The following is a 26,750-nucleotide window of genomic DNA, read 5'->3' on the forward strand; positions in this document are numbered from 1 at the left end:
TATAAAAATCTAAATATTCTGGAATGTTTTTAGAGAATGAATTCTAAAATCAGGTTAAAAAATTAACGTACCTAAAGACAAAATACTTGACAAACTTGGTGCTCGAGGAAATATAGTAATCTTTGAATTGATTGAACTTGATAGTAGTCTTTGAAATGGTGCTTGTAAAAAAGTATGTATATCTTGATAATAAAATAATAATTCTTAGGGATAATTTACCAGGCAAATAGAAAAAAAGAGCTATACTTACTTTGGTCGCATGTGACAAACTTGGATTTTGCTGCTTATGACCTAAAGTTAGAATAACTCAATGCCAGATGAAAAGATTGAGATGTCCGGTTTCTAAACTCTCTAAATCCATTTTATGCAAAAAGTGCAAGGTCAGTAGTCATGTTTTTATGTAATTAGTTAGGTATATAAAAGTACGTTTTTTTGTAGATACATACCCAAATCGCTTCCAAGTCTACCAAAATGCAGCCATAAGAAGACCTTTGCTTGTGCTGATCTGACTATGCAGGAAATTAGGAAATTTCATGCATGCTTTTATCAAAATAAAACAAAGATTGAACGGGACAATTTTATTCTGAAACATACTTTCCAAAATGTTCCGAAGAGACGCCGTCCAGTTAAAGGTACACGCAGCAATTCAATTTCTTTATCTTATTTTATTAAAGCAAAAAAATGAACACTGTCGGTTTGCAGTAATGCATTTTTATCAATTCTTGGAATCTCAAGATTTAGAGTTCATAATTTGAGCAAAAAATTCTTATCAGATGGTTGTCCTCCCAAAGAAAATCGGAGTGGTGACCGAAAAAGCAGGCATTATGTTCAAAAAAAGCAATAGATCACAAACTTACAAAACTACAAAAGATTTTAATATAAGCTTTCAAACCCCAACTACAGATGCATGTTCTGAATGCATTAGCTTAAAATGTCAAATTACAGCTGCTTCGAATCCTGAAACCAAGGCAGAATTAATGTGCAAATCACGAGTTCACAAACTTAAGGCCAAAGCATTTTATGAGCTTCTTAAACAGCCAGAAGATAATACCATTAAACTTAGTTTTGATTGTCAAAAAAACTTGCTGCTGCCACGCGTTCCAGATCAGTCAGCCTATTATTTAAGACAATTTTATTGGTATAACTTGACCATATGTGAAGGTCATTCTAAGGCAACACAAACAAAAGATACTGTAAATTCTTACACTTGAACCGAGAACATAGGAGGAAAGGGATCTAATGAAATAGTTTCAATGGTTAATCACAAATTGTCCACACTTAATCTGGCAGAAACCAAGTAGATTAAGCTATTTTGCGATGGTTGTCCTGGGCAAAATAAAAACTCGATCATGATTGGCATGCTTATGCATTGGCTTTACTTTACAGAAACTTCAGTTCAAGAGATTCACGTAATATTTCCCATTGTAGGACATTCGTTTTTGCCACCTGATAGAGTCTTTGGAAGAGCTGAAAAAAAAGTTAAAAAGAAAGAAGTTCCTTCATCCACGAGAATATCGAGAAATATTATCTGATGGTGCGACCGTACTTGATCTTGAAAAAGAATTTTATAATTTTTAACTGGAAAAGAGCAATTGAGGTCTGTATTAAGCCACCTAATCAATGGCATTTCCAATTTTCAACTGCAAAGAAAATATCTAAAAAGAAACAAAACCAACCAACAGGTAAAAGTATTGTTATTAAAGGAGAAGTAAATTTTAGATCGGATCTTGGTACCTATAAATCAGTGCTAAAAAACGGGAAAAGCCTTACTTTAATAAAGCCTGAGCCGTTGCCAAAAGTTCATTCTATTAAAGAACAATGCGAATACTGAAGATGTCATCTATAATATTGAAGAAGACGATGGGCTTAGAATTTTATTTTATTTAGTACATTAATGAAAATATAACTTTGTAGGTTACACTTTCAAAATATTTTGCATTATTTCATAAACAATACGGATCGTTTATCACTTTCGGGTTTTCATAACTCTTTAAATCCACTGTTTGTTAACAAAACTCGTTACATCCAAACTTTTGTATCAAATTGTCTCTCTAGTTACACCTAAAAATATGTTTTTTTGTTAAAAAACCTTATTAAAAGGGTCCTATTTTTACATATAATAAATTTTATAAATGTATTTTAAATAGTTTTGATACTACAGGTTTTTTACATTTTCTGTAAAACTGCTTCTCTAATGTTTTCATAACCTCGTGCATTTGTCTATACGTTCGCTATTTGTTGTAAAATCAGTTCATGTGCAAAAATCGGAGATAGCGTTTTGATTAAACTTTTTGTTTGAAGTTTACTCACTCGAAATGGAGGGTAAGTTTTAATTTTTTATATCAATAGGTTTTGAAATCAGGGTAAAAAAATTCAGTAAATATTTTGTGTTTTTATCTGAAACTTTATTTGAAAACACATATTTTCACTTAGAGGGACACTTTTAAAGACAAAACATCTTGTGTCTCAGTTTTTCCTTTAATTCGTTAATCCCTTACCATCAAATCAAAGTGAATGAATCCATAATGCTTTTAACAGATTTTACTGGTATTGAAATTATGTATCAAAATTCAAATAAAATAGTTCAAATATCTAAATTGTTTCTTTCTTTCTACCTCGACTAACAAAGATGAATATTCAAAGTATTTCTGGTGAAAGCTTCGTGAGAAAATATTTTTAGAGGATTATTATTTGCACTCCTTCATGCGAAGGAACGATTATTTGTGTCACAGCCCACTGATAGCGACAGACCTGTCTTTTGGGATATTCAGTATTTTCGAATTGCGTTCGAGAAGAAACCTCTTGTCATATTGTTTTATTAGATATCTTTTTTTTGACGTAGTAAATACACCCATTACGCTTTATTAAAATTAGTCAAAAATTTACTTAATTAATATATATTTATTGTTTAATAGTATAGTAAAACTTAGTTTCAGAGACATAGACAGTTTCTTTTCTAATATTAATAATATCGTACAAAAATTACCGAGTCTATATCAAATATTACTTATTTCATTTAAACTTGAATCAATGTTTTTTTTATTAACTTAACATGCGTTTTCCTTTAATACAAAATGATAAAGACAGTACGTTATTAAAAATCGTTGGTGACCTTTTTAATAGTTAATAAGAAAAAATAAATATGCACTAATAAACTCAGTTAACCATAGGCTAATGGTTGCGAAGCTCAAGTATTATGGGCTCGAACTTAATGTGGTGAAGAGCTTCCTGATTGATAGCTATCAACAATTTTTTTCTAATAATAAGTTTTCAGATCAAGCTGAACTCCACAGAGTTCAATTTCGGGTTCTTAATTTTTTTTATTTACTCTACCGTTATCTTAAATTCTATAAAATAGGGTAATAGCTATACAGGGCTTTTCCGATGACAATCAGTTATATTATTATTTTAAGGGTAACTAAAATAGTTTCGGTCATCCTCCACTAAATTTATTTAAAAAACCATCTATCCTACATGTTTCGGACATATAAGATGTCCATTATCAGGGATCTATAAAGAACCGAGGAAACTTATAAGCTACTAAGTGTTGAAATAAAAAGGTATTAAAAATAACTTACATACAATGAGGGTTTTCATCACAACACATAAAAAGCCACAGTGCTTCTGGCAAGGTCAAAGGTTAAAATTACTAACAATAAATAAAAAGGGCATCTACAATAATGATAAAAAGGCTTAATTAACCCGTAACTGTTACTGACAAATAGTTTCCCCGCAACTGCTATCGACGGGTCACTCTGACCCGTCGATAACTCCGGTTTTAAAATATTAAAATGAAAGAAAAAAACATTAACCAAAACTTTTATTTGATATCAAAAACATTATTTATATAATATAGAACTTAGGTAGTACAAAAAAAATACTTTTTATTTACAATTTGGGCACACTTTCAAAGCACATTGCACAAGATAGGTAATTTGCAATAGATAGGTAATTTGCACACAATGCAACATGTATTTGTTTTCCTATCTTTTTTTCCAGGACAAATTGAGCACCACTTTCTTTTTGATAAATTTTGGGTTGGCGGTTGTCTAGGTGTATCCTCCATATCTACTCCAAGAATATCGGCGGCGAGGCAACGAAGTTTCCGGGGAACTTTTTGGTTGTAAAGTCTTTGCTTCATAATATGTGGAGTATATAGTGCAATACCTAGTTGTTTCAGAAAATTGTAGCGAGTTATTTCCTCTCCACGTGAAAACTGATATATTATACGACTATTTACAACAGACACATTTAAAATACAGTAAAAAATTGCCATTGGCCATCGACGGGTTCGCCGGGAAGTGAAATATGTTGCACATTTTTCATCTAAAGCATCTACACCTGCTTTAGTGCTGTTATAGAACATAATTATTTCGGGTTTCTCAGTACTTCCATCAATAGTGCTGTCGTGATGCATTGACGATATTAAGATAACAGATTTTCCTTTCTTCGGGACGAAAGATACTATGGTTTTGTCCGATGTAAATCCGAAGTTTGAAGATTTAACAGGCCTTTTTCTGTCCGGTAAAAATTCTAGATGGATTGTTCTTTTATTTTTTTTCACTGTACCTACATAGGTATCCCTTATTTTTTTAACTCATTAGTCAACTCCATTGATGTGTACCAACTATCTCCAGTGAAATTTCAGTTGGATTTCTCAATTGGTTTGATTATTTGAAGAACGACATCAGTTGGATGTGAAAATGGCGATTTTTTTTCATGTTGGATATTTTTTCCAGTATAGACCTCAGCGTTATACATATAGTGTATTTGGGAATCGGCCAAGATCTGCATTTTTAGCCCGTATTTTGCAGGCTTATTCGGTATGTACATTCTAAATGCACATCTTCCCCGGAATGGAACCAGCATTTCATCTATAGTTACGTGAGGTCCTGGAATATAGTTCTGCTGAGAGTTTTTCACAAAAGCTTCAAAAAGATCGGATATTGCAGCTAGCTTATTAGCTTTTACTCCCTCGGACCTTGTAAGATGATTGTCAAACCTTAAACAGCTTAACAAAAAGAGGAATCGTGCAAGGGACATTGTACATCTAAATAAATCTCTCCCAGTTCCATCTGTTGCCCATAATGATTTTAAATCCTCATGGCCTGACTTAAATATATCCTGCATGAATAAAAGACCGATGAAAGCTTCTATCTCAATTTTATCTCTCTTACCAATGAAAGTTGGAGAAAATTTTTGGCGAGAGTTTTTACGTCGTTTGAAGGTGACGTATTTTGATGCCATTATGTCAATTCTTGTATTTGTGTGCTCAACTATAGTTTTCAACATTTTATCAGTTATCAACAATTTCCAAGCTTCTAAGGGGCTCAATGGTTCCTTCTGTCAAGCAGGACCTTTCAGTCCGGATAAAACCCTAATAATGTTATGGCATCTTTGTGGAGGTTCTTTGGCCCATTTTGTGGAATCTTTTCCGTACCAAGCTGACTTTGATATGTTGAAAGTGCCTGTTTGGTTACTCGAAGCATTTTCAATTTCGATGTCACTAGACGAGGTATTTTCTTGCACAAATTCAGTCTCAAATTCACTATCCGTATCGTGTTCACTGTAAACTTCGTCGTCAACTTCGTCGTAATCACTTTCGCCTGCATGATCAAATAATGTTTGTGCGGCTTGCGATCCATTTTCTACTTCTTGAAGAGTTTCTGCCTTTACATCTTTCAACTCTTCCCAAAACTCTTCGCTATTTAGAATGTCTTCCAGCTCCGCTGAAGTTAGCTGCTTGCTTGTAAAAGCCATTTTATCTAGAAAAAAAATCTATCAGTAAAATAACATATATGAATTTAAATCTAAAAATTGCCTAAACAATTAACAAAAGTTTACACAAAAAATAATAGCAAAAACGAGTACATACCTGTGTAATGAGATAACACTTTGTTTACGTAAGTACTACAGACGGGTCACGGAGACACAACTACGTAATTATTTCGAATTTGGCAAAATCAACAAAACCACCTGCCATATCTCCGAGAGAAGCACTAACTAATAGGAGAATAGCTGGACGTACAGCTCCCCTACCACCAAGGTTACATAGAAAGTGCGTATCAACACTAACGCCGGGTCACACAGACCCCGTCGGCGTCGGTAGCAGTTACGGGTTAACTAACAAATAAACAATTGGACGTTGAAGGCAATAAAACTTACATTAAGATGCATGAGAAAGTGACTAAACAGGGTCTACACAAACATTAAAATCACATAATTACCACACTAGGATAATTGTTATGTCAACAAGAATTGAGAACAAAAGAAACATATAAATTTTCAAAAGATAGGGCGCGTTCTATTTAAAATATGGTACCTGTAATTTATAAAATTAGACTTAACAAGTTGGCTACAGATGGCGGTACTAGAAATGATACTTATAAATAAAATGTTTTGACTCTAATATGAGAGAAAGAAAAGGCGTTATAAATTAGCATTAAAATTTAATGAATTAAAAAAATGTGTGGATGAATGACTTATTTGATCATTAACACGTGTAGTATTATTATTTTGTATAGCTCTATTTATTTCTAAAATTTCAAGTAAATCCAGTTTATTACCTTTATGGCAGAAATGTAAATATTTGGTGTCTAAAAGAGGATCGAAGTTATGGTTATTGAGATGTATGTGTCTAACAAAATTGGATTTAATATTTGAAGGGCAAAGATTGCGTTTTTCTAGCCTTTTCGATCTTTTTACAATGTTCAGTAACACGAGTGGAGAATTTTCTACCGGTTTGGCCGATATAAAAAAACGCCATAGTTATCACTAGAGCAGTTTAATTGATAAACACCTTTCAAATAAATTTTGTGGAGGATGACCGAAACTATTTTAGTTACCCTTTGACATATTAACTCCACTGCAAGTATGGACTACTTCTTCAACTATTATTTTAAGGATCATAGAGATAGAGTTGTGTGATCATTTTCGAACAACTCTTTCGGATTTAAGTTCATCTTTAAATATATTAAAAAAATATGGTCTTGAGTTAAACGCCTTAAAATAGCGCTTAATAATTGTTAGAAATTGGAACAGTGCTCATAAATTAAAATTTATTTTTAATATTAAAATTAATATTACAAGGGTGATCTTTTAAAAAAAAAACAGGGCATCATATTTAATAATAATAATAATAATAAACGTCTTTTTGTTATCATAAAAATTTATAAAACTACTATTTAACCGTGGCTCGGAAAGCTGTTCAACCTAACTACTGATTGAAATAAAAAACAAATAAAGCTTAATAAAATATGAATATTAAATTCAGATTAAATGCATATATAAACAATTTCAAATATAAGAAGATACACAATTAGCTCAAATGTAAAGGTACTTTTTCCAGTTTAGAATTTTAGATGTGATAACGCAGTTAGTCTCTCTGCAAAATAATAAAATTAAAAAACTTTAATTTAAAGTTACTTAAAGATGGAACCAATTTGATCTCGGGAGGTATAAATTAAAAAAGTTTGACAACATTACGGCTAAAGGATCATTGAAACATGGAGTCCTATGTTTTCGAACCGTATAAAACTCTCTGGTTTGGATAACACGCTTATGTGTATCACTTCCTTTGACTAGTTTAAAATGTAGATAACTTGGACACCGGTGCTGTTGATTCTAAAAGCTATTCCAGCCATATACGGCTTATACCATTTCTTTAAATTAAGCCATTCAGATTTGCGCAATAAAGATGTTATGTGATCAAACTTTCTGCGAAAAAAACAATACCGTAGGCAAGAGTTCTGTAGCCTTTGCAAAGTTGCTTTACAGATTTCAGTAAGTGCAAACCAATAAACAATATTGCCCTAGGTTAAGTGAGAAAGTACTAAGGAGTAAGTTAATCTAAGCTTTATATCCTTAGTGAAGTATTCTTTGTAGATATATAGCAGTCGCAACTTGACTTGAAGATATGACACATGATACTCAAAACGAAGATCATCATCTATAATTATAATATAAATATATTCCTGAATTTTTTGCATACATTGAGTGGTGAAGAGAGGTCCTATTTATCTGAATATTAAAGGTGTGGTTAGTCCCAATGGCGTGCTTTTTTTTCCAAAAATAAGCCTTTTAGTTTTTGAAGTATTTAAATTGAGACCATGGGCTCTTGAAATTTCAAAAATATTATTTAAGTCGTGATTTATAAGTTGAAAATCCATTAGAAGCAGATATTCTTTATATGAATAGTATTATCATTAATCACTTTAGACATTTTTTACAAAACTCAATTCGCCTATCGAAATCGTCTTCGGTTAACTCTAGCAATATTTTCATTTTGAATAGATGAAATTTATAAAGTTTGATAACTGTGTGAACAGAGCCTAATGAAATCCCAGTGGCAGCAACAATTTTGGGTAATGAAGTATTAGGATTTATTCCAAAATGACCAAAACTTCAACTCGAGCGGCTTCACCCAAAATTCGCCGATGATCACGTTTTTTATTTGCAACAGATCCGGTTTCAGTAAACTTAGTAAAAAGGTCCAAAACTTATTATCTTCTCCAGATGTCTGGCTTAAAACGTGACGGCAGTTTGCCGAGCACATTGATTTTGAGCACCATTAATTAGAATAATTTCTACTCTTTCGGCTGGATGAACGAACATGATGGATGAACTTTAGTTCTTTTAAACAGTGATACGTCGGCTCCTGTGTCAACAAGTAAAGTGATTGGTTGACTTCCTGTAATATTTGTTTTAACAACTACAAAATTTGAAAGTGGTAGGTCCATATTAAAAATTTTTAGGATCGTCCCAAAGAACCCTCTCGAGGCTCCTGTTGGTTTTCCTGATTTGGGTCTGTCTCGTAGGCTCTTACATATCTGTTAGACCTATTTTCTTGTGGACGACCCCTATTATAAAAGTTTTCTCTGTACCGATTTGGGCGGTAATTGCTGGTTGTGAAATTGGGGTAATTACTGTAGCTATTGTTATTTGAGTAGTTATGATAATTATTTCTGTGTGTATATGAGGAACTTCCAGAACGAAAATTTCTTCTTCCTCTAAAATTATTTCGCATCCCTCTGCTTTGTCCTCTATTTGTGTAAAAAACATTAGACACAGAAGAATTCTCTACGCTAATACCCACGAATTTTTGCAAAGCGTCTTGTACTGTCTAGAAACTTCCGGCTTCCATAATTATTTTGGCTTTTTCAGAGCTTGCGTTAGAACTTAAGGCTTTTACTGTGGTATTTGTTGTATATTTTTCTGCGACAATTTCAGGTACTCCTTCACCATTGTAAGCTTGCTTAAGCTTTTGTGCCAAATTTTCAATTTCGGAAATATACTTAGTGTCACTATGTTTCTGTTTGAGGTTAAGCAATTTGGAAGTGACAGATTGTGAGCTTTCAAACTGTATGCAATTTTTAAGTGTACATTTTATTTTATCTAAAGTTGTACTTTCGCCTACCAAATTTCTTGCCCTGCCAGTGAGTCTTGTTTTGACGAAAGCCACAGCATTTGCTTCGTGTGTTTCCGCATTTGCTTTTAACAGAGTTAAAGCATCCAAAAATGAGATAAGGTTGTCATTAGAACCATCGAACTTATTTGGCAAAATTTTACTGGCAAAATTAAAAAATTTGGGGGCGATAAGCGGTATGTTGGGTGTGAAAGATATATCTTGTACTTTGTTATTATCAGTATCGTCTTCTGTACCATCAGTCTCATCGTCTTTGTCGGTAAAGTCTATAGCAACTAATTCGTCTTTTATCAATAGATCAATTTTTGTTAAAGCGTGTATAGGAATTTTATAATCAACCTGCAAAACATGATATGATCTAACAACTCTATCCCTTATAATATTAAATAAAGGTTTAATAAAAGTATTATATTTTTTATCATCAATATCTCTATAGCAATCGTTTACAACAGATACGAAAATATTATAATGCGTTAGTAGATTATCCCTGACTTGATTTCTGACGTCCTGTGACTTTGGTACTTTTTTTTTTAACTCTTTTAGACTCTTGGATTATTTGGTCTTTTAAACTTGTTAACTTGATTAAAATGTCCCCCCAAGTAATCTTAACGACTGACATAAATTATCTGTTTTTATTTTATTAAATTATTTCTATTAAATAGCTAACCATCATTTTAAATACGTAATTTGATTAAACCATATCAAATAATAATTTATTAAAATGCTTATACCGCTTAGTTTGTAATACTACTAATAAAATTTAAAACTTCCCTAGGCTAATAAAATAAACCTTAATGTAATTATTTATGCTAATAAAAACTGCACTATATAGTAACGTCATGTCTCCTTTGAAAACAAACAAACGTCATGTTCCGGCAGCACGGCAACTTCCACGAATATGTAAAACGACATCAGAAACCAGAAGCCTTAAGTAACAAATATAAAAGTTACATACTGGAGAAACAGCTGCTTTTTTTTTGTACTTAGCTGTTTTATAATCCAACTAAACAGCTACTAGGTCTCCTCATTTATCTAGATATCCTCCGCTGCGTTTTAAAGCGGTCTCAGGTACATACTTTTGCTAATTTCACGTTTAAGGCCTCTTCTATAAGCCTTTCGCACTTTTAAATAAGTTATTACAATTGTACAGAGCGTACCAATATACATTAACATTTTAATGTCCAGCGGTGTACTAGAAAGTCCTTGTTCGTCTACTATAAAATTTGAGATAACTACGCGCATACTTGTTACATCACTTTATTTCGACGCACTTTTCCCCATGTTGTTGAAAGCTTTATTACTATTTTTCGCGTTTATACATCGACTCGTTACGTCAGGGATGGCAGGATCACCATGTAAATTTTACTATCGTATTTCCGAAGGGGTTGAAAATAATCAAGTTGCTTGTTACTATACGACTGACTTTTATTACGTTCAAATCAACTAAATCATATACAGCAACGTTTGCAATAATTAAGTAGGTAACAATAATGGTGTAATAGGTTCAAATAAGTTTATAGTTATATAAATAATTTAAAGTTAAGCATTTTTCATATTGCACCATATTGCACGACATAGTGTGTAAACTATTTTGGAAGTAAAATCTTCAATTCAACAAATAAATTTTCACTATTCCAAGACTGTCACAAATGTAACTGACGGCAAAATAAATTCTTTATTTTTCTTAGCAACTATAAATAACTAAGCAGGTTTAACAATAAATATAGTTCGCCCAGGATATCTGTGTTGATGAAAAGAATGCGGAAAAAAATTCAGGATGTTATTTAGTTTTTTCCACGTCTAATCTTCGGAATTGCTGTTTATGTTGGTAGTTTCCGTTTTAAATTATAAACGAATTGTAGATTTGGCAAACCCTAACGGACAACATTTTGAACACTTATTGAAATAAAAACTGATATTTTCATGTTTTCTGAACAAATTAAGATAAACAAAGATTTTTCTAATTTTCTCGAAAGCGAATCGACCGATTTAAAAAAAATCAAACGTCAAAATATCTATGTCAGGTCAATGTTTCAGTGCGAAATTGTAAATATTAATGTTAATAATGTAAACTTTGAATTTATGCTCCTAAATGTTAAAATTGGTATTCACAATATTGCAATACTTATAATATACAGGCCCCCTAAATCGAAAGCGTTTGAAATTATAAATTTCCTGGAAGAAGTTGTTCCACATCTTTTAGTGACCTATGATTATTCAGTAATTCTCGGAGATTTAAATATTGATATGTTAAAACCTAATTCATTATATTCTATGCCTAACTCTTTTGGGTACGTACAATTAATAAATGAACCAACTCGTATAACAAATACTACTGCAACATGCTTAGATCCCATTTTTATTAATACTAAAGATATTTATCATAAAAGTGGCACCGTTGTTTCAGGTTTAAGTGATCACAATCAAATACCTTTCTGCATTTTAAAATTAGTAGTTAAAAGACAAAAACAAAAATTTATAACCATCCGCAATTTTAAACATTTCAATGAGATATATTTTAGGATCGATTTATCACAGATTTACTGGGATAATATTTATTATCTTGACGACATAAATAAAAAAGTTCAATATTTAGAACAAAATATTAATTATTTATTTAATATTCATGCACCCTACAGAACTATAAGAGTCAGTAAAAAGCCAGCTCCCTGGTTGACAGACACCTTAAGACTTATTTTAAAGGAACGTGATAAGGCTTTGACTAAATACAAAAGTCACAAGTGTTTAGAAAATTGGAGATATTACACGGAGTGTCGTAATTTTGCGTTGGCATCAATAAGACGAGAAAAAGCTGCATATCTTGCAAGCTTGGAGAGTGACAAAACTGGTAAAAAACTTTGGAAAGGTCTAGAAACTTTAAATATTAAAACAACCAAGAATAATAACGAGCTGCCGTTTAATATATCTGATCCAAATGAAATAAATGATTTTTTTGTTAGTGTTTTTAATAAATCTGATAAATGTGTAAACAAAATTAACTTCTACTCCAGTAATAAATTTACCGAGGATAATTTTCATTTTTCTTTAGTAGACCAAAGTACTGTCAAAAAAACTATAAAAAATATTAGGTCCAATGCCTCTGGTGTGGATAACATAACTCGACGTATGTTACACTTATGTCTCCCTGATATACTGGATCATGTCACTCATATTATAAATTGTTGTTTGGAGGTAGGATATTTTCCTACGGCCTGGCGTGAATCAGTGGTATGTCCGATTCCCAAATCCTCCAGTCCTGAAAGTATTCAAGATTTGCGTCCGATAAGTTTGCTTCCCGTAATCTCCAAAGTTCTCGAAAGAATAGTCTATATGCAGCTGTCATCATTTTTAATGTCAAATAATATCCTCCCTTCCCATCAATCTGGTTTTAGGAAACATCATAGTACAGCTAGTTCACTTCTAAACGTCACCGATAATATCATGCGAGCTCTTGACAAAAAGATTTCAGCCATTATGATAGCTCTTGATTTCTCGAAAGCATTTGATGTCATCGATCATGATTTGCTTGTAGCGAAACTGAAATATTATGGCTGTAGTGAGGTTGTTTTGTCCTTTTTTAAAACTTACTTATGGCGTAGAACCCAGAAAGTGAGGGTGAATAATGAATATTCTGCTTCGAAAAACATTATTTCTGGTGTCCCACAAGGGTCGATCCTAGGCCCATTATTATTTCTTATATATACTTCAGATTTACCCGTTCTAGTTGAAGATTCTGAAATACATCAGTATGCTGATGATACTCAATACATACATTATTTTGACTCTGCTAATTTTGATAGCGTGGCTGATACTATTAACGCTGATCTGAACGTAATAAATCAATTTTCAAAAGAGCATAACCTTGTCATTAATCCTAATAAAACAAAAATGGTTTTGTTTTCAAACCGAGGATCACATAAAAATATAATGGAAACTGTTCACATTCAATTGGATAACGAAACTATTTTGTTCTCTGATACTGTAAAGGTTCTGGGACTTACAATAGACAATTCTTTAAGGTTTAAGGAACATGTTAATACTCTTCTGCAGAGGTGTTATTTACGCATGCGTATGCTTTATACCAATAAACACATTTCAAATTTTAAAACTAGGAAAAAACTTGTAGTGGCTCTTGTTTTATCTATTCTAAATTACTGCCTTATAGTTTATTATCCTTGCTTAGACCAAATAAATCGTTACCGCCTGCAACGCGTGCAGAATACTTGCTGTAGATTTATTTTTAACCTCTGAAAGTTTGATCATGTATCAGACTCTATACTTCAGTTGAGGTGGTTAACGCTACCTTACCTATTCAAATTCTTCACTTCTACTTTTCTTTATCGATTATATGTTAGTCAAAGACCTGAATATCTTTTTGAAAAGTTAATACCAAGAAACCATGTTCACACTCGAAATATTAGATACAATATCTTGACCATGCCGCACCATTCCACGGCTCTATTCGAGCGATCTTTCACTTATAATGCCGTTAAGTTCTTTAATACTTATAAACCAATATTTAATACTTCGTTAAATGTGTATACGAAATATTATAAACTTTTGTTTTTAAATAAATCCAGAATATAGTCTAGTGTTCTAGAAGATAAATACTTTATATATACTTGTTTCTTTTTTTGTTTTTTTTTCTCGTTTTCTCCATTTAAACTGTGAATGTTAGGAATGTTAAGAGTTAAAGAGTAGCTTTAAGCTAATCTTCGCCTTCTTGGCAATGTAGTATTAAGTAATATTGTAAGATTAATATTGCTTTTTTTTTTTAATAAAGACATATTATTATTATTATTATTATTAAAATAAAAGACTTCGAAAGACCTTTTAAACAAGCTATTACTCGATACCCCTTGCCATTTAAAATTTTTAAGAGGATGGGTGAAAAGGGGTGAAGTAATTTTAGGTTAGAAAGTTGTCCCCCTTGACAAACCTTTTGACGTATTTCGGCGTATTTTTTTTAAACAGTGGTTTTCGATAAATCCGTGGTGGAATGTTTTCAAATGAACACCCTGTATATTAGATCGAAAATCTAAGAAAAAGCTAGTAAAAACTCTTGTTTTATCTCATTTCAATTACTATTCTTTTCTTTATGGCTTTTTTAATTCAGTTAATTGAGGATTAAAAGAGTTTAGAATTGTTGCTTACATCTCATATACGACTTTACGAAATTTCATTATTTATCTGTTTTTGATAGGGATATTAATTGGCTAAGGACGGACAACCGGGACCAATATTTAATTTTTGTTAATTTTGAAATAAATTATTGAAGAGCCCTATACTCCTATAATTCTGCGTGAACGTCTTAGTTTTAATAAAAATATTCATAATTTAAATATTAAAGATCAAGCCAAATTAACATCGGACGACCATCTCCAAGAGATTATTTTTTTATAATGGTGTAGGATAATATAATTTTATACCTACAATATTTTTGAATCTTCATCTAGAATCATTCAAAGTGACCTATAAGAAATATTTACTTAAAATACAAAATGTAGAATGCAGTTTTTTTACTTACAGACTATAGTTTATTTTAACTTGTATATTACTTTATACTTAAGCTTTATTAAAACGCTATATGCCTCCTTGTTTCCTTAGAGCAGCTTTAGCTAGACTGTGCTACGTTGCCATATTATATAAAGAAAAAAAAAGTGGAATTTGTAAGTTATTAGCATAATAATTTTATAAAATTGTCTTTTTTCGAAAAAAGATATTTATTATATCGTTTGGAATATTGTTAGGCTTAGGGATCAGTAAAATAAAAGTCCAAGTCCATATTTAAATTTACCGACGTTTCGCAATATAAATTTGCATCTTCAGGGCACTAAAATATAATAATAATAATTAAGATAACAGAAAAAAAAGACAAAAAAAGGATAATAAGTATATTTTTTTTCTCATGGTGGTAATATCCGTCCCCTTTTTTGTTTTTTTTTCTCTCATATATATCATAAGTGTGTGTCTAACGTTGGTTTTATTAAAATTAGGAAAATTTGTTTTATTTATATTAATTTCAATTCTTATTAAGTTTTAAATGTACAAACACTTTTTTTTCTATTATCTTATTTATTATTATTATATTTTAGCGCCTTGAAGATGTAAATATATTTTTCGAAACATCGGCAAATTTAAATAGACTCACTTTTATTTTATTAATCCATAAGCCCAACAATATTCCAAACGATATAATCTTATTTGAATCATTAAATAAAAAAAAGATATTTAATAATAAGACTTTTAATATTTATTTATGTAAGAAATGTATAAATCGATCCTTTTTTATTATTGGGAATTTTGTGGGAAATACGCATAAATAAAAAATATGATTTTACGCACGAGTAACAATAGTTTTCTATAAAATGATTCAGAATATAACAATAATTTACTTAAGAATGATTTTTACTTTTAATATTATTACAGATTAAATCTAAATATTTTAAATACGTAAATTTGCACGTCTTTAATCTTAACGTATAATAAATAAATAAATATAGTAAAATATATATTTTTAGCGAACTGCAGTTTCATTCATTTAACGTATTTTTGAAATAAGTTGCTTTGCTACAATTTCAACCACTTCCAGAATTTATGGAAGTTATTAAAAATAATTAAATTAATTAAAGTTATTAAGTTAAGTTAAAAGTATTTTGCTCAAAAGTATCAAATTAAGAGTCAACAGATTTACTTATCGTAGCAGGGCTAAAGGCGCTGCAAACTAGTCATGTAATTGGTTAACTCATGCAGTAATTAATGCGGTGAAATGGTATTATAAAAGTTTCAGACTGTGTGCTTTTTTTAGAAGCAAGTCTAAGTTTAAAGGACATTAACTGAAGACAGTTCATAGCATAAATTTTTTACTTTTTATAAAAAAACATAAATCTAGTAAAATGTTTCTTGTTGCTGGTGCCAACTTTAGACTATTCCCTGATTGACACAATAATATTTGGCCTTGGACTATCCACTTTGAGATTCATCAGTTCTTAAAAATGTATTCTGCACGTTTTTGAGCGTAATGTAAACACTTATAAGGTGTAGACCCAACATCCAAAATTGGTCTAATACTTGCCCTTTGAATTAAACCGTCATTTTTTTCAAATTTACATTTAAAATTCTCTTTTAGAGCTAACTGGAAGATTATTCATTAAGTAAATAAAATTAATAGGTGTTTTTTGCATTAAAAAAGTAATTGTATGACATTTAGTTAAAAAACTACTAAAGATCCGCTTGTAAGAGAGCGGCATTATTTAAAGTGTTTATACCTTTAAAAAGTTTGACATAGTTTTAATTTGTCACCAAATAAAAGAAGAAAAGGTAAAACAACGTACCCTATGGTACCTCAGATTGCATAGACATTTTATTAGATAATAAGCCCAAAAGATTGATCACTTGGGTTTTTCCTCTAATAAACTTAGATATCCACTAAAGAAGACGATCTGTAATGCCTAAGTCATTTAATTTCCCTAAGATTTATGTGATCAAAAGCTTTGGAAAAATCTATAGAGATCCTGGAATTCCAACTTCTGCAAACTATTATATATATATAATATATAACATCAACATAGAAAATTAAGATGACATTAGCAAATCTTTATTAATTTAAATTGTTTTAGTCCGACCTACTATCTTATTATCTATTACCACTTGTGGTCCCAGATTTCCAAATAGGTTTTAAAAAGCTTTTTCTCCAGGAGGCAGAAAATAACCTGAAATAAGAGAGAAAGTATAAATAATCCATATTGTTTTTTTAATTGTACACAAACATTATTTAAGAAAAAATGATGGGTTTTCATTTGGTCATTTTGCTTGGAAATGTAAAAGTTTTAGCAGCGTGATAATGATAAATTAATCATTAGTGATATTAAACATAGGTTTTAGTCCACAATTTAAACGAAAAACACATACGTTTTTTATTAAAGATAGACAAAGATTTATAATCTCCTTTTTAATTAGTGCCTAAATATTTGCGAACATTCTTACAAAAAATGTATTATTTTGGTGCAAAGCAAGTTAGAAATAAAAATTGCATCTTTATTCTTTAAAGATATGTTAGTCGCTGGAAAAGAGGAACATTAATAATAGATTTTATTAGAGAAGCAAATTATATTTTAGAGGCAAATTTTGCTGTTAATGAATTATTGTAATCATTTTACTAAAACCCTAGCCGATATCAGGAAGATTCATTATATATTTTATTATATTTAAAATGATACTTCGGTAAATGTTAATACAATTTTATATCAACTAAGAATACTTTGTTCAATTCTTTGTTGTTACCTAAAATGTTACTTTTCCAAAGCCAATATTGAAATACTTCTACAATTCAAATACCAGAATTGAAATAGAAACATAACCTTTAAAGCAAAAGAAAGATACAACAAAATAAAGAAGCAAATAAAAATCATACTTAATACTGTTCATCTCTTTGCGAAAGGTGAATAAATATAAAACCAGTGTTAATAAAATTAACTTGTTCACGTTAAAATTTAATTTTTTTAAATCACGCAAAAAATAAAAATAAAAGAATAAATTTGTCAAGATACTTCGTAAGTCATGAACTAAATGAAACAAAGTAGTGCACTCCTTATTCAGAGTAGAGCAACCAGAAAACTAAAAGAAAACATAAGGGATAAATAATAAAGAATCAATTTAGGGAATCAATTCTAGTACCTCAAGTTTTGTTGGAAAAATACAGCATCTGCATTAAAAAAGTAACATAAGCTACTTGTCTGACACACCTTAATCTGTGTCAATATGCTTTTAAAGAAAAAAAGTTAGCCCGGAGAGTTAAATAAAAAATATGAGTTTATTGGCATTTTCACTAAGTCAGTAAGCAGTAAAAACAATGGTGGAACCTGCAAGTGCCTATCTACTTATTGGCTTTTTTAGGATAGGGCAACCAGAAAATCAAAGGAAAAGAAATCAAAAATAGATGAAAGATCACCAATAGAAGCGAATAACCAATTTGTAAAACCAGCTCCAGTACCTCCAATTTTAGAGAAAAAGTATCGATTTAATATGGTTTTAACATAAGTCAATACATAAAAAATAAAAATAATAATTCTAAGAAAAATCTACATTTGATATAAATATACCAGATAAACCATATTAATCTCCAGCGCTTCAATCAGAAAATTTTTCAATTCCGCCTTCTGACCACCATGCACAGAGATCACTCAACAGAAAAACTCCAATAATAGAGTGGAAAAGACACATTTAAAAAAATTATCTTATCTAAATAAAATTAATATTATAGATATAATAAATTATTAATAAATACTTAAAAAAAAGAAAACGAGATTATCTAAACTAAGCGAATTTTTTTAATTTCAATATATTTACCAATTGATATGTAATACCAATAGGGTAAGGTATCCTAATTTGGACCACTTTTCAAACATCTATTGTATTACACATGTTAATAAATATTTCAAAATTTTATTATAAAAATCATTTACTAAGTACTGTTTATATTCCAAAAATTCATAAATAATAGATACATGGTACTTTATAATATTTTATTTTTCAAATGAAAAAAATATAAACAAAAGTCCAATTTGGGATACCGGTATCCTTAATTGGACTATTAGCGCCCTAAATTGGACCGATGTTAAACGATATTTAAACATGAGGAACGCTAAAAAAGATATATATTAGCATAACATAAACTAATATTCAACGTTTTTTAACTGATAAACTTAACCTAAATGTAAAAAATCTTTATTATTATGTAATATTAAAAATCATAATCTTAAGTTTTACAGTTTGAACAATAAAATATCTTAGTTTTTAGCGATACATTGACACATTTTGTATGAAACCAAATTTTACATTTAAGACACTGGATCATTTCTTTGACTGATTCAGACTCGCATATTTCACAATACTAGCTGTTCGATTTAGCTCCACCTAATTTTGCTACCCTTTTTTTATCACTAATCTTTGAAAATTTTAAAGTAGTTTTAACCGATTTTGCTTTAGATGTCCTAGCTCTTGCTTCAAGTTCGTTTTTGTACGGGGAACTAGTCAATTCAACTGCGTCCTGGGTGCGGCAAAATTTTGATGATTTTGATTTTTTTATAGGTAACGGCGAAATATCCTGGACTGAAATATTTAGGGAAGTTAATGCTGCTCTCTTCGTTCGTAATCCTTGCGACCTAACGACTTGCGCCAATGGAATATTATCTTCTTCAGAAGAAGATGCCTCCTGTTGGGATTCATGGTTAGAGTTTGATGCACTGTCAAACATCATTGAAGCTGCAAAATCAGATTCTTTAAAAACATTTTCATCTATAGGCCAAATGCCACTAGCACGAAAAGCGTTCTGTGCATTTCTCACTGTTGCAGCAAGCCCATAAGCCTCTCCAATTATCCCGGAAACCTGAAACATTGATACAGTTCGACCCACGTTATTTCGCAACCATTTTTGAATGCATTGTCCATAAACATTTTGAAAGGCTCTGAAGAATCCAACATCCAACGGTTGGAGTATGTGTGTTGTGTGACTTGGTAACTGCAACAACTAATTCCATTATCCCTAGCAATTTGTAGAGCTTTTAGGTTTTTGCTGTGGGTGCTGTGGCCGTCCAACAATAACAAAACAGGGGCCTCAGGGCTTGGCTTAACTGTTTAAATGAAATGTTTAAGCCATGTCACAAAAAGATCGCTACTGATATATCCAGTATCGCTAATAGTGACAATGCTGCCAGGCGGAGCACCTAATGAAAGTTCCTCTTGAAAACGTTTCCTCTTAAAAATTATCATGGGTGGTACAAACTGCCCTGCTGCACTTGCACAACAAACCACAGTAGTATTTGCCCCCCTCTCTCCACTAGAAATGCTCCCAATTTGATGTTTTCCCTTCTTGGCTAATATTTTCTGACATTACCGTTGTACGGTTGAGCAGCCTGTCTCGTCGACGATGAATATGCGAGTGGCGGTCAATTTATCCTCTTCATAGATTTTTTTAAAAAGTTCATAGAATTTATTAACTCGTACTTTGCTAAATCCTGCAGCCGTTGCCATTGATGTTTTCTCCCGCTGCCATGCCGTAACGATATTTCTTTATGTCTTGACATGAAACCATAATACCACCTTTTACCTGCCATACGTTTATCTGTGTTGAAATTGTGTTTCAAATTGTTTCTTGTTGCCAATTCAAATGCCAGTTTGCGGACGTCTTGTATGCCCATCCCGAACATTCGCTCTTCGAAAATCAAAATATGCCTAGCCAATTCTGCTTCAACTTCTTCATTAAATACACTAAACCTGCCCATTTTTTTAATTGAATTATTTGCCCGTTTGTTGCACATTCATTAAGCCCCTAACCTTGCACATTCATTAAGCCCCTAAGAATCATTACGAAAAGCGGAAATAGCACTGCTTAAATCTTCTGTGCTCCACTTGCCGTATTTACCACGTGATGACATTCTGAAAAAAAAATATTAAGAACTAAGTAAATGGAAGTGGTTGCCTAAATTGGACCGGTCCAATTTACAAGTCAATTGCTGTCCAATTAAGGAACCTTGTTCTCAAAACTAAACAATATCAAATTTCACCCACAACGGATTTTACCAATTTGGAGGTTAGGTCACTAAAATAACCCCTAAACTATGGCCTCTTTAATGAATCTTGAGAAATAATGATATTATAAATGTTGTGATTACTTACTTGAACGGTAAGTACTAGTATATTTGTATCGGAAGTTAAAAAATTACGAAAACACTAATATTTCCTCAACCGTTGTTTACAGACGCACACGTGTTGAAACTCTAACAGTTTTCGAGGTGTAGTTTTAGTTGGCATTGACAGATGGCGCCACTTGTTGTCGGTTTGCTCAAATCTTCAAAGGTTCAATTTAGGAGCCGGTCCAATATAGGCAACCCTACCCTATATTTTCTTTTCTCTTCGATCACAGTAGCCTATACCAATATATCTACTATAGAATACAACTGATTTTTCAAAATACAAATTTCATTGATGGTGTAATAAATTAAATTTATTGTTTCTTTCTCATGATCTCCGGTAGTGATCCCAAACAATCAAAACGACTTTAGAAAAACCATACAGCTACTAATTTGTCATTAACATGATATAATAAAATGTCAAAATGACTATATATTTTGATCAAATTATTTATCAAATTGTAGGATACTGATTTTACAGCCTCTTTTATCTTATTTATATAACCTATTTCAAACAGTAGTAAGAAAATTAAATATAATATAGACCTTTAGCTTGAAAATTGGCTCATAAAAAGGGTTATAAAGGATTTTATCTCTATGCTATTAAGCAACTCTTTACACCAACGATACAATAATATTTAATGATAAAAATCCTTAAATAATATTGTCTGGTGGACAGAGAGCTTATGACGTCTTTGACGGCAAATGTAGTGTAATAAATAAAGCAAATACATAGATATCTTTTTTTTGTAAGATATAACAACAATTGAGTAAATATTCTTAAAATGTGATATTCAAGTTAATATAAAATAATAAATATTCAATAAAAAGATTTTTTTAACAAAACTTAAAATGAAAAATAAACAATTTCAGAAATTCTGTAAAATAATTTTAAATGTTACATCTAAATAAATTTATTATCTATAACATATTCATATTTTTAGTAAATATTTGTTATTATAAATGTTTATTCCTTTAGTATTTCAATAAAACAAATCAATGTTATTAATATTATTTAATGCTTTTACGAATTCATAAACCTGATCAAATGAAATTCGATGCAACTCGGGATCAGGGAAATTAGAACTTAAACCAAAATAAAAACAATAAAATTCGTAAAAACTACAATATAAGAGTCACGTAGCATGTAGCACTACAAAAGTATAACTAAGAGTATAGGGCCCAACTTTAAAAACATTATATAATTAATAAGAAAACAATCAAAAATAAAAAAATTAAATAAATAAATCAAGAACAACTTCTTCCCAAACTCCTGACAAAGATGAAATATATATAAAGAAGTTAATTAGAGAAGGAGGTTTTAGGGCGCTAAAGTAGTGCATTCACTATAACCCCAAAAACAAATTTACAATATTTCAAACTCATTAACAAATAACTTTTCTATACTACTTAGTAAACTTATTTCGTTAAACAACTCTGTTCAAGAGTAAAAAACGTCCATGGATAATTTGTATTACCATTGATTGGATTTACTTGGTTACTATTTCCTATAATTGAATAAAGAAATTAAGTTAAAAGCTTACTAAAATCACATATTTTCAAAATATTTTTGCTATGTTAGCTTTGAAATTGAGTTAATAGCTATTTTTTCTTATTTAAATTATAATTTACACCTTAGTACTCAATTCTTCAAAAGTTTTTTGAAAATTTCTAAATTAGATTGAAGAAAACTTACTTTTAATTCAGCAATAACTAAAATGTGCAAAATTTAACCTATGTAACTATGCCAAAAAGCATGATTTTATTTGTGTTTTTATATATTTTTTGCAGTCTTGAGGTTGATCTCATTGAGATTGAAACGTCGACCAAAATATAAAAATCTTGTTTTTTTTTTACCTACATCCAACAAAAAAAAAATACCACGCTTACAACTTGAGGTCACGGGAAATAATGCACAACCTAATTTTTATGTAACCAATAAAATAAACCACTGACATCAAATTGATTATTAGGGCATATTAAATTTGGCAGCACACTATCAGATCCAATTAAGTTATGCACTATAAACAATGTTCAGGGAAAGCACAAATCCTCCTATGTATGTTTACCCTAAACACCGTGTTTGTCAACTCATGAGAAAACGCGATCGATCCAGAATCTTCTGGTCCAAATTCCTCGATATCACGGTCCAGGGAGATCGTTTCGGTATAATAGAAAGCCGAGGCCTGCCTCTAATTTAAAGGAATCCAGGGGATAAATGATAAGAGCGAGGAATTGAATGGAACGACGCAAATGGAAGATTAACGGAATCTATGGATGATGGTTTGGGGTACAATTAGAAGCTCTGGATTTGTCATAATGAAAATTTTATGATGTACTTCGTATACTTTGAGAAGGTTAACGGTCAAAAGTTATAATTTTAATATTAAGTATAATTAATTTATGGAATAAAATACTTGAATTGGGGCTTATAGCAAAAAGTTTAAGTGCCCAGTTTCAGAGGTGTCGATAAATGTTATAGTAAGTTATAAGTTTTTCCAGTTATGAATTTTAAAGGCTTTTTACCGTTATATATGTAAATAATGTAATTAAGAAATAAGAAGAGGCCAAAGCCTGATCATAAAGCGATCCTATGATTAAATGTTCTAGACTGGGTATTTTAGGGTATATAGTAAGGATAGGAACTTTTTTAAAGCCAGAACTAAATATGATTTGAAATATACAGGCTATACCATAAAAAGCTGGGGTACAATAAATACTTTTTAATAGGATCTGTTTTTAAAAATGGTAAAATCGTATTTTTAAACTTCCATTATCTTTATTTTGAATTTAGCACGACGTTTTGGTTGGGAACTGTTATCAAGTGTATGCTAACAATAATAACAATTTTACAGGATTACTTACTCGAGGTGTGTATAGATATAGAGATCTGGCTAAACATAATATTCTAATCTAAAAACCTCTGTTCGAATTACGAGACAGTTTTACCACTAACCAAAACTCTTTATTTTTAATCCCGACACGTGTTTTGCTAACGATGTTAGCATCTTCGGGAGAAGATTACACCAAAGGTTCCAACCATAGGTTTCTCCTGTTCGGATCCACTCTCAATTTTTTCGCATTTATAAGGGATTTGGTATACGCAGTTCTTGATGTTTAGTAGACATTCTGGCTTGGTCTTCGATACTAAAGGGGCCCATTCACTAGCGAACGCGGTTGGACAATGAGGTTGGCCTGACGTTGGCGGCTTACTGGCGATCCACGCTGGCCAACGAAGTTGTGGTTATCTGTCGTTGTTCATATACACAGTGAAATAAAAAGTTTTGTATTATCATCGATTTTGTTATTGACTAAAGTTCTTTTTGCGAATCATGCCACTAACAAAAAAGCAATTACTAGCTGTCGTGTTAATTATGGAAAATGATGGTAATACTGTGAAAAAGAAAAAAAAAGTTTGGGTGAAAGAATGGTTGAAAAACAGAGACCAATGTTCAGATTTTAATTTATTAAGAGAGCTAAGAATATCAAACCCTGATGACTACCGGAATTTTCTGAGAATGAATGAAAACACTTTCATCAAGTTGCTGGAAATGGTAAGACCATTCATAAAAAAGCAAGATGCAAAACTTCGTCAGGCTGTATCAGCCGAGAAAAGGTTAACTGATACTTAACTTATAATATTTAGTATACAAGTAGATAGTGGATTAAAATTTTAAGTTCGTAAAATTAGGTTTGGCATTTTTTCGAAACAAATTTATTTTCTCTCAGACCTCTGGCGACTGGTCGATCCTTTGAATGTTTAAAGTTCTCAATGAAAATTTCTCCGCAATTATTAGGTAGAATTATTCCAGAAACATGTGAAGCTATATATCGGGTTTTAAGGAAAAAATATATGAAAGTGAGATTTTTTGTTTATAATATTTTTAATACACATTCTATTCAGTAACATAAATAGAAATTCTTATAATCAGTTCATAAGTCAAACTTAAATTATCTTCTATATTATATATATTGTCACAAACTACAACTTAAAAAAAAAACGAAATGGCTTTTAGCACATAGATTTGGTAAAGAAAGTAAACAGGACCTCTCGTAAAAGGCTACAAAAATTTACAAAATGATTAGAACTTTTAGAATAACAAAAAAAAATCCGTTCACTTCATTTTATGGAGTTAAATTCGTTAAATATTGTGTCACATTATGGAAAGTTTGGGATTGGGAATTGTCACAGTTTGAAGAATGAGATGAATTATGGTTCGGAGATGGTCGAGAGTCATACATATCGGAGTCCAAAGATCAATAATTTGGGGATTCAGGAACAGGAAGATCATAGCTTTTGGGTTGACGAAAGTTATTATTTGGAGATTGGATACCATCATCACGTTGCGATTGTGGAGAATGATTATTTTGCTGGTGAGAAGAGTAATAGATATTGGATTGTGGATTTTGGGTTCTGGATTTTAAAGAACCATAACTTTGGTTTTGAGCAGAGGTAAAACTTTGAAATTTAGAAAAGTTAGAGTTTTGCAGTTGATTAGAATATTTTTTTTGAGTTTGAGAGGAGTCACAAAGTTGCAGCCGTGAAGGATTTCCGAGGTCAGAATGACGTGATGTGAGGTGGTTTAGGGTTTGAGGCACTTCACAGTTTGTATTCTGGTTATGCTGGCCTGGCTATGCAAGACTGAATTAACATTAAATGTTAAAAACTGTTGTTTTGGAATATACGGGTTTTGAGGTAGAGTTTGTAACAATGTTGAATGTTCGCTAAGTTGATTTAAAGTTGCTTTAAATAATCCCGTATTTATGATGTTTTCACAATAAATTCTTTGTTCCTCTGAAAGTTTTCTTAACTTGGCTGCCACAGTCACTGCATATGCATCATATTCATCTTCATTAGATAACGCAGCATAGGCTCCTTTCAGAATCACCTCTTTTTCTTTATCTTTTGACCCCTTTTTCACATTTTTTTTTCACTAGTGTTTCTTCCGAACCTAAAAACATATTTTATTTTTAGTTTCCAAATACAGAAAACGAATGGATGGAATTTGGAAAGGTGTTTGAACAAAGATGGAATTTTCCAAACTGTGGCGGTGCGATTGATAGGAAGCATATTCGAATCAAATGCCCACCCAAAAGTGGATCATATTACTACAACTATAAACATTTTTTAGTATCATATTGATGGCTATCGTAAACGCAAATTATGAGTTTATTTACGTTAACGTTGGAATAAGTGGACGAATGTCCGATGGAGGAGTTATCGAACAGACATCATTTTATAAAAAATTAAACGAAAAAACCTTAAATCTACCAAAACCAGAGCAAAATGTTGAAAATTTGAATTATGTTTTTATTGCTGATGATGCATTTGGACTGCATAAGAGCATCGTGAAACCTTTTCCGCAAAATAATTTAACTTACGAGCAAAGAGTATTTAATTACCGTTTATCATGTGCCAGGCGCTTTGTGGAAAATGCTTTTTGGATAATGGCAAGTAGATTTAGAATTATGTCAACAGGGATAAATCTAATACCTGAAAAAGTTGATAAAACTGTACTAGCTTGTTGCGTACTTCATAATTTCTTAAGGAGGGAAAGTAGTACTTATATAAGCACTTCGTCTGTTGACTATGAAAATACAGAAACAGATGATAGTGTATATGGAGAATGGAAGAA

At 31.1% G+C, this 26,750-nt stretch overlaps 1 protein-coding gene across 2 annotated transcripts in view; it reads left to right on the forward strand.

Annotated features, from left to right (window-relative positions):
* Nucleotides 1–26,525, forward strand: part of LOC126736543 (uncharacterized) — a 736,497-nt gene extending 709,972 nt beyond the window's left edge. The window contains exon 5 of one of the 2 annotated variants that reach the window (XM_050440939.1): nt 26,090–26,525. In XM_050440939.1, the coding sequence (XP_050296896.1) occupies nt 26,090–26,257 (168 nt within the window). In that variant the 3' untranslated portion in view covers nt 26,258–26,525. Of the gene's footprint in view, nt 1–208; nt 340–26,089 lie in introns of those variants that run through there. The other variant, XM_050440940.1, reaches the window with a different exon arrangement.
* The last annotated feature ends 225 nt before the right edge of the window (nt 26,526–26,750 follow it).

Source organism: Anthonomus grandis, chromosome 5 (assembly GCF_022605725.1).
Source record: "Anthonomus grandis grandis chromosome 5, icAntGran1.3, whole genome shotgun sequence".
Taxonomy (NCBI): domain Eukaryota; kingdom Metazoa; phylum Arthropoda; class Insecta; order Coleoptera; family Curculionidae; genus Anthonomus; species Anthonomus grandis.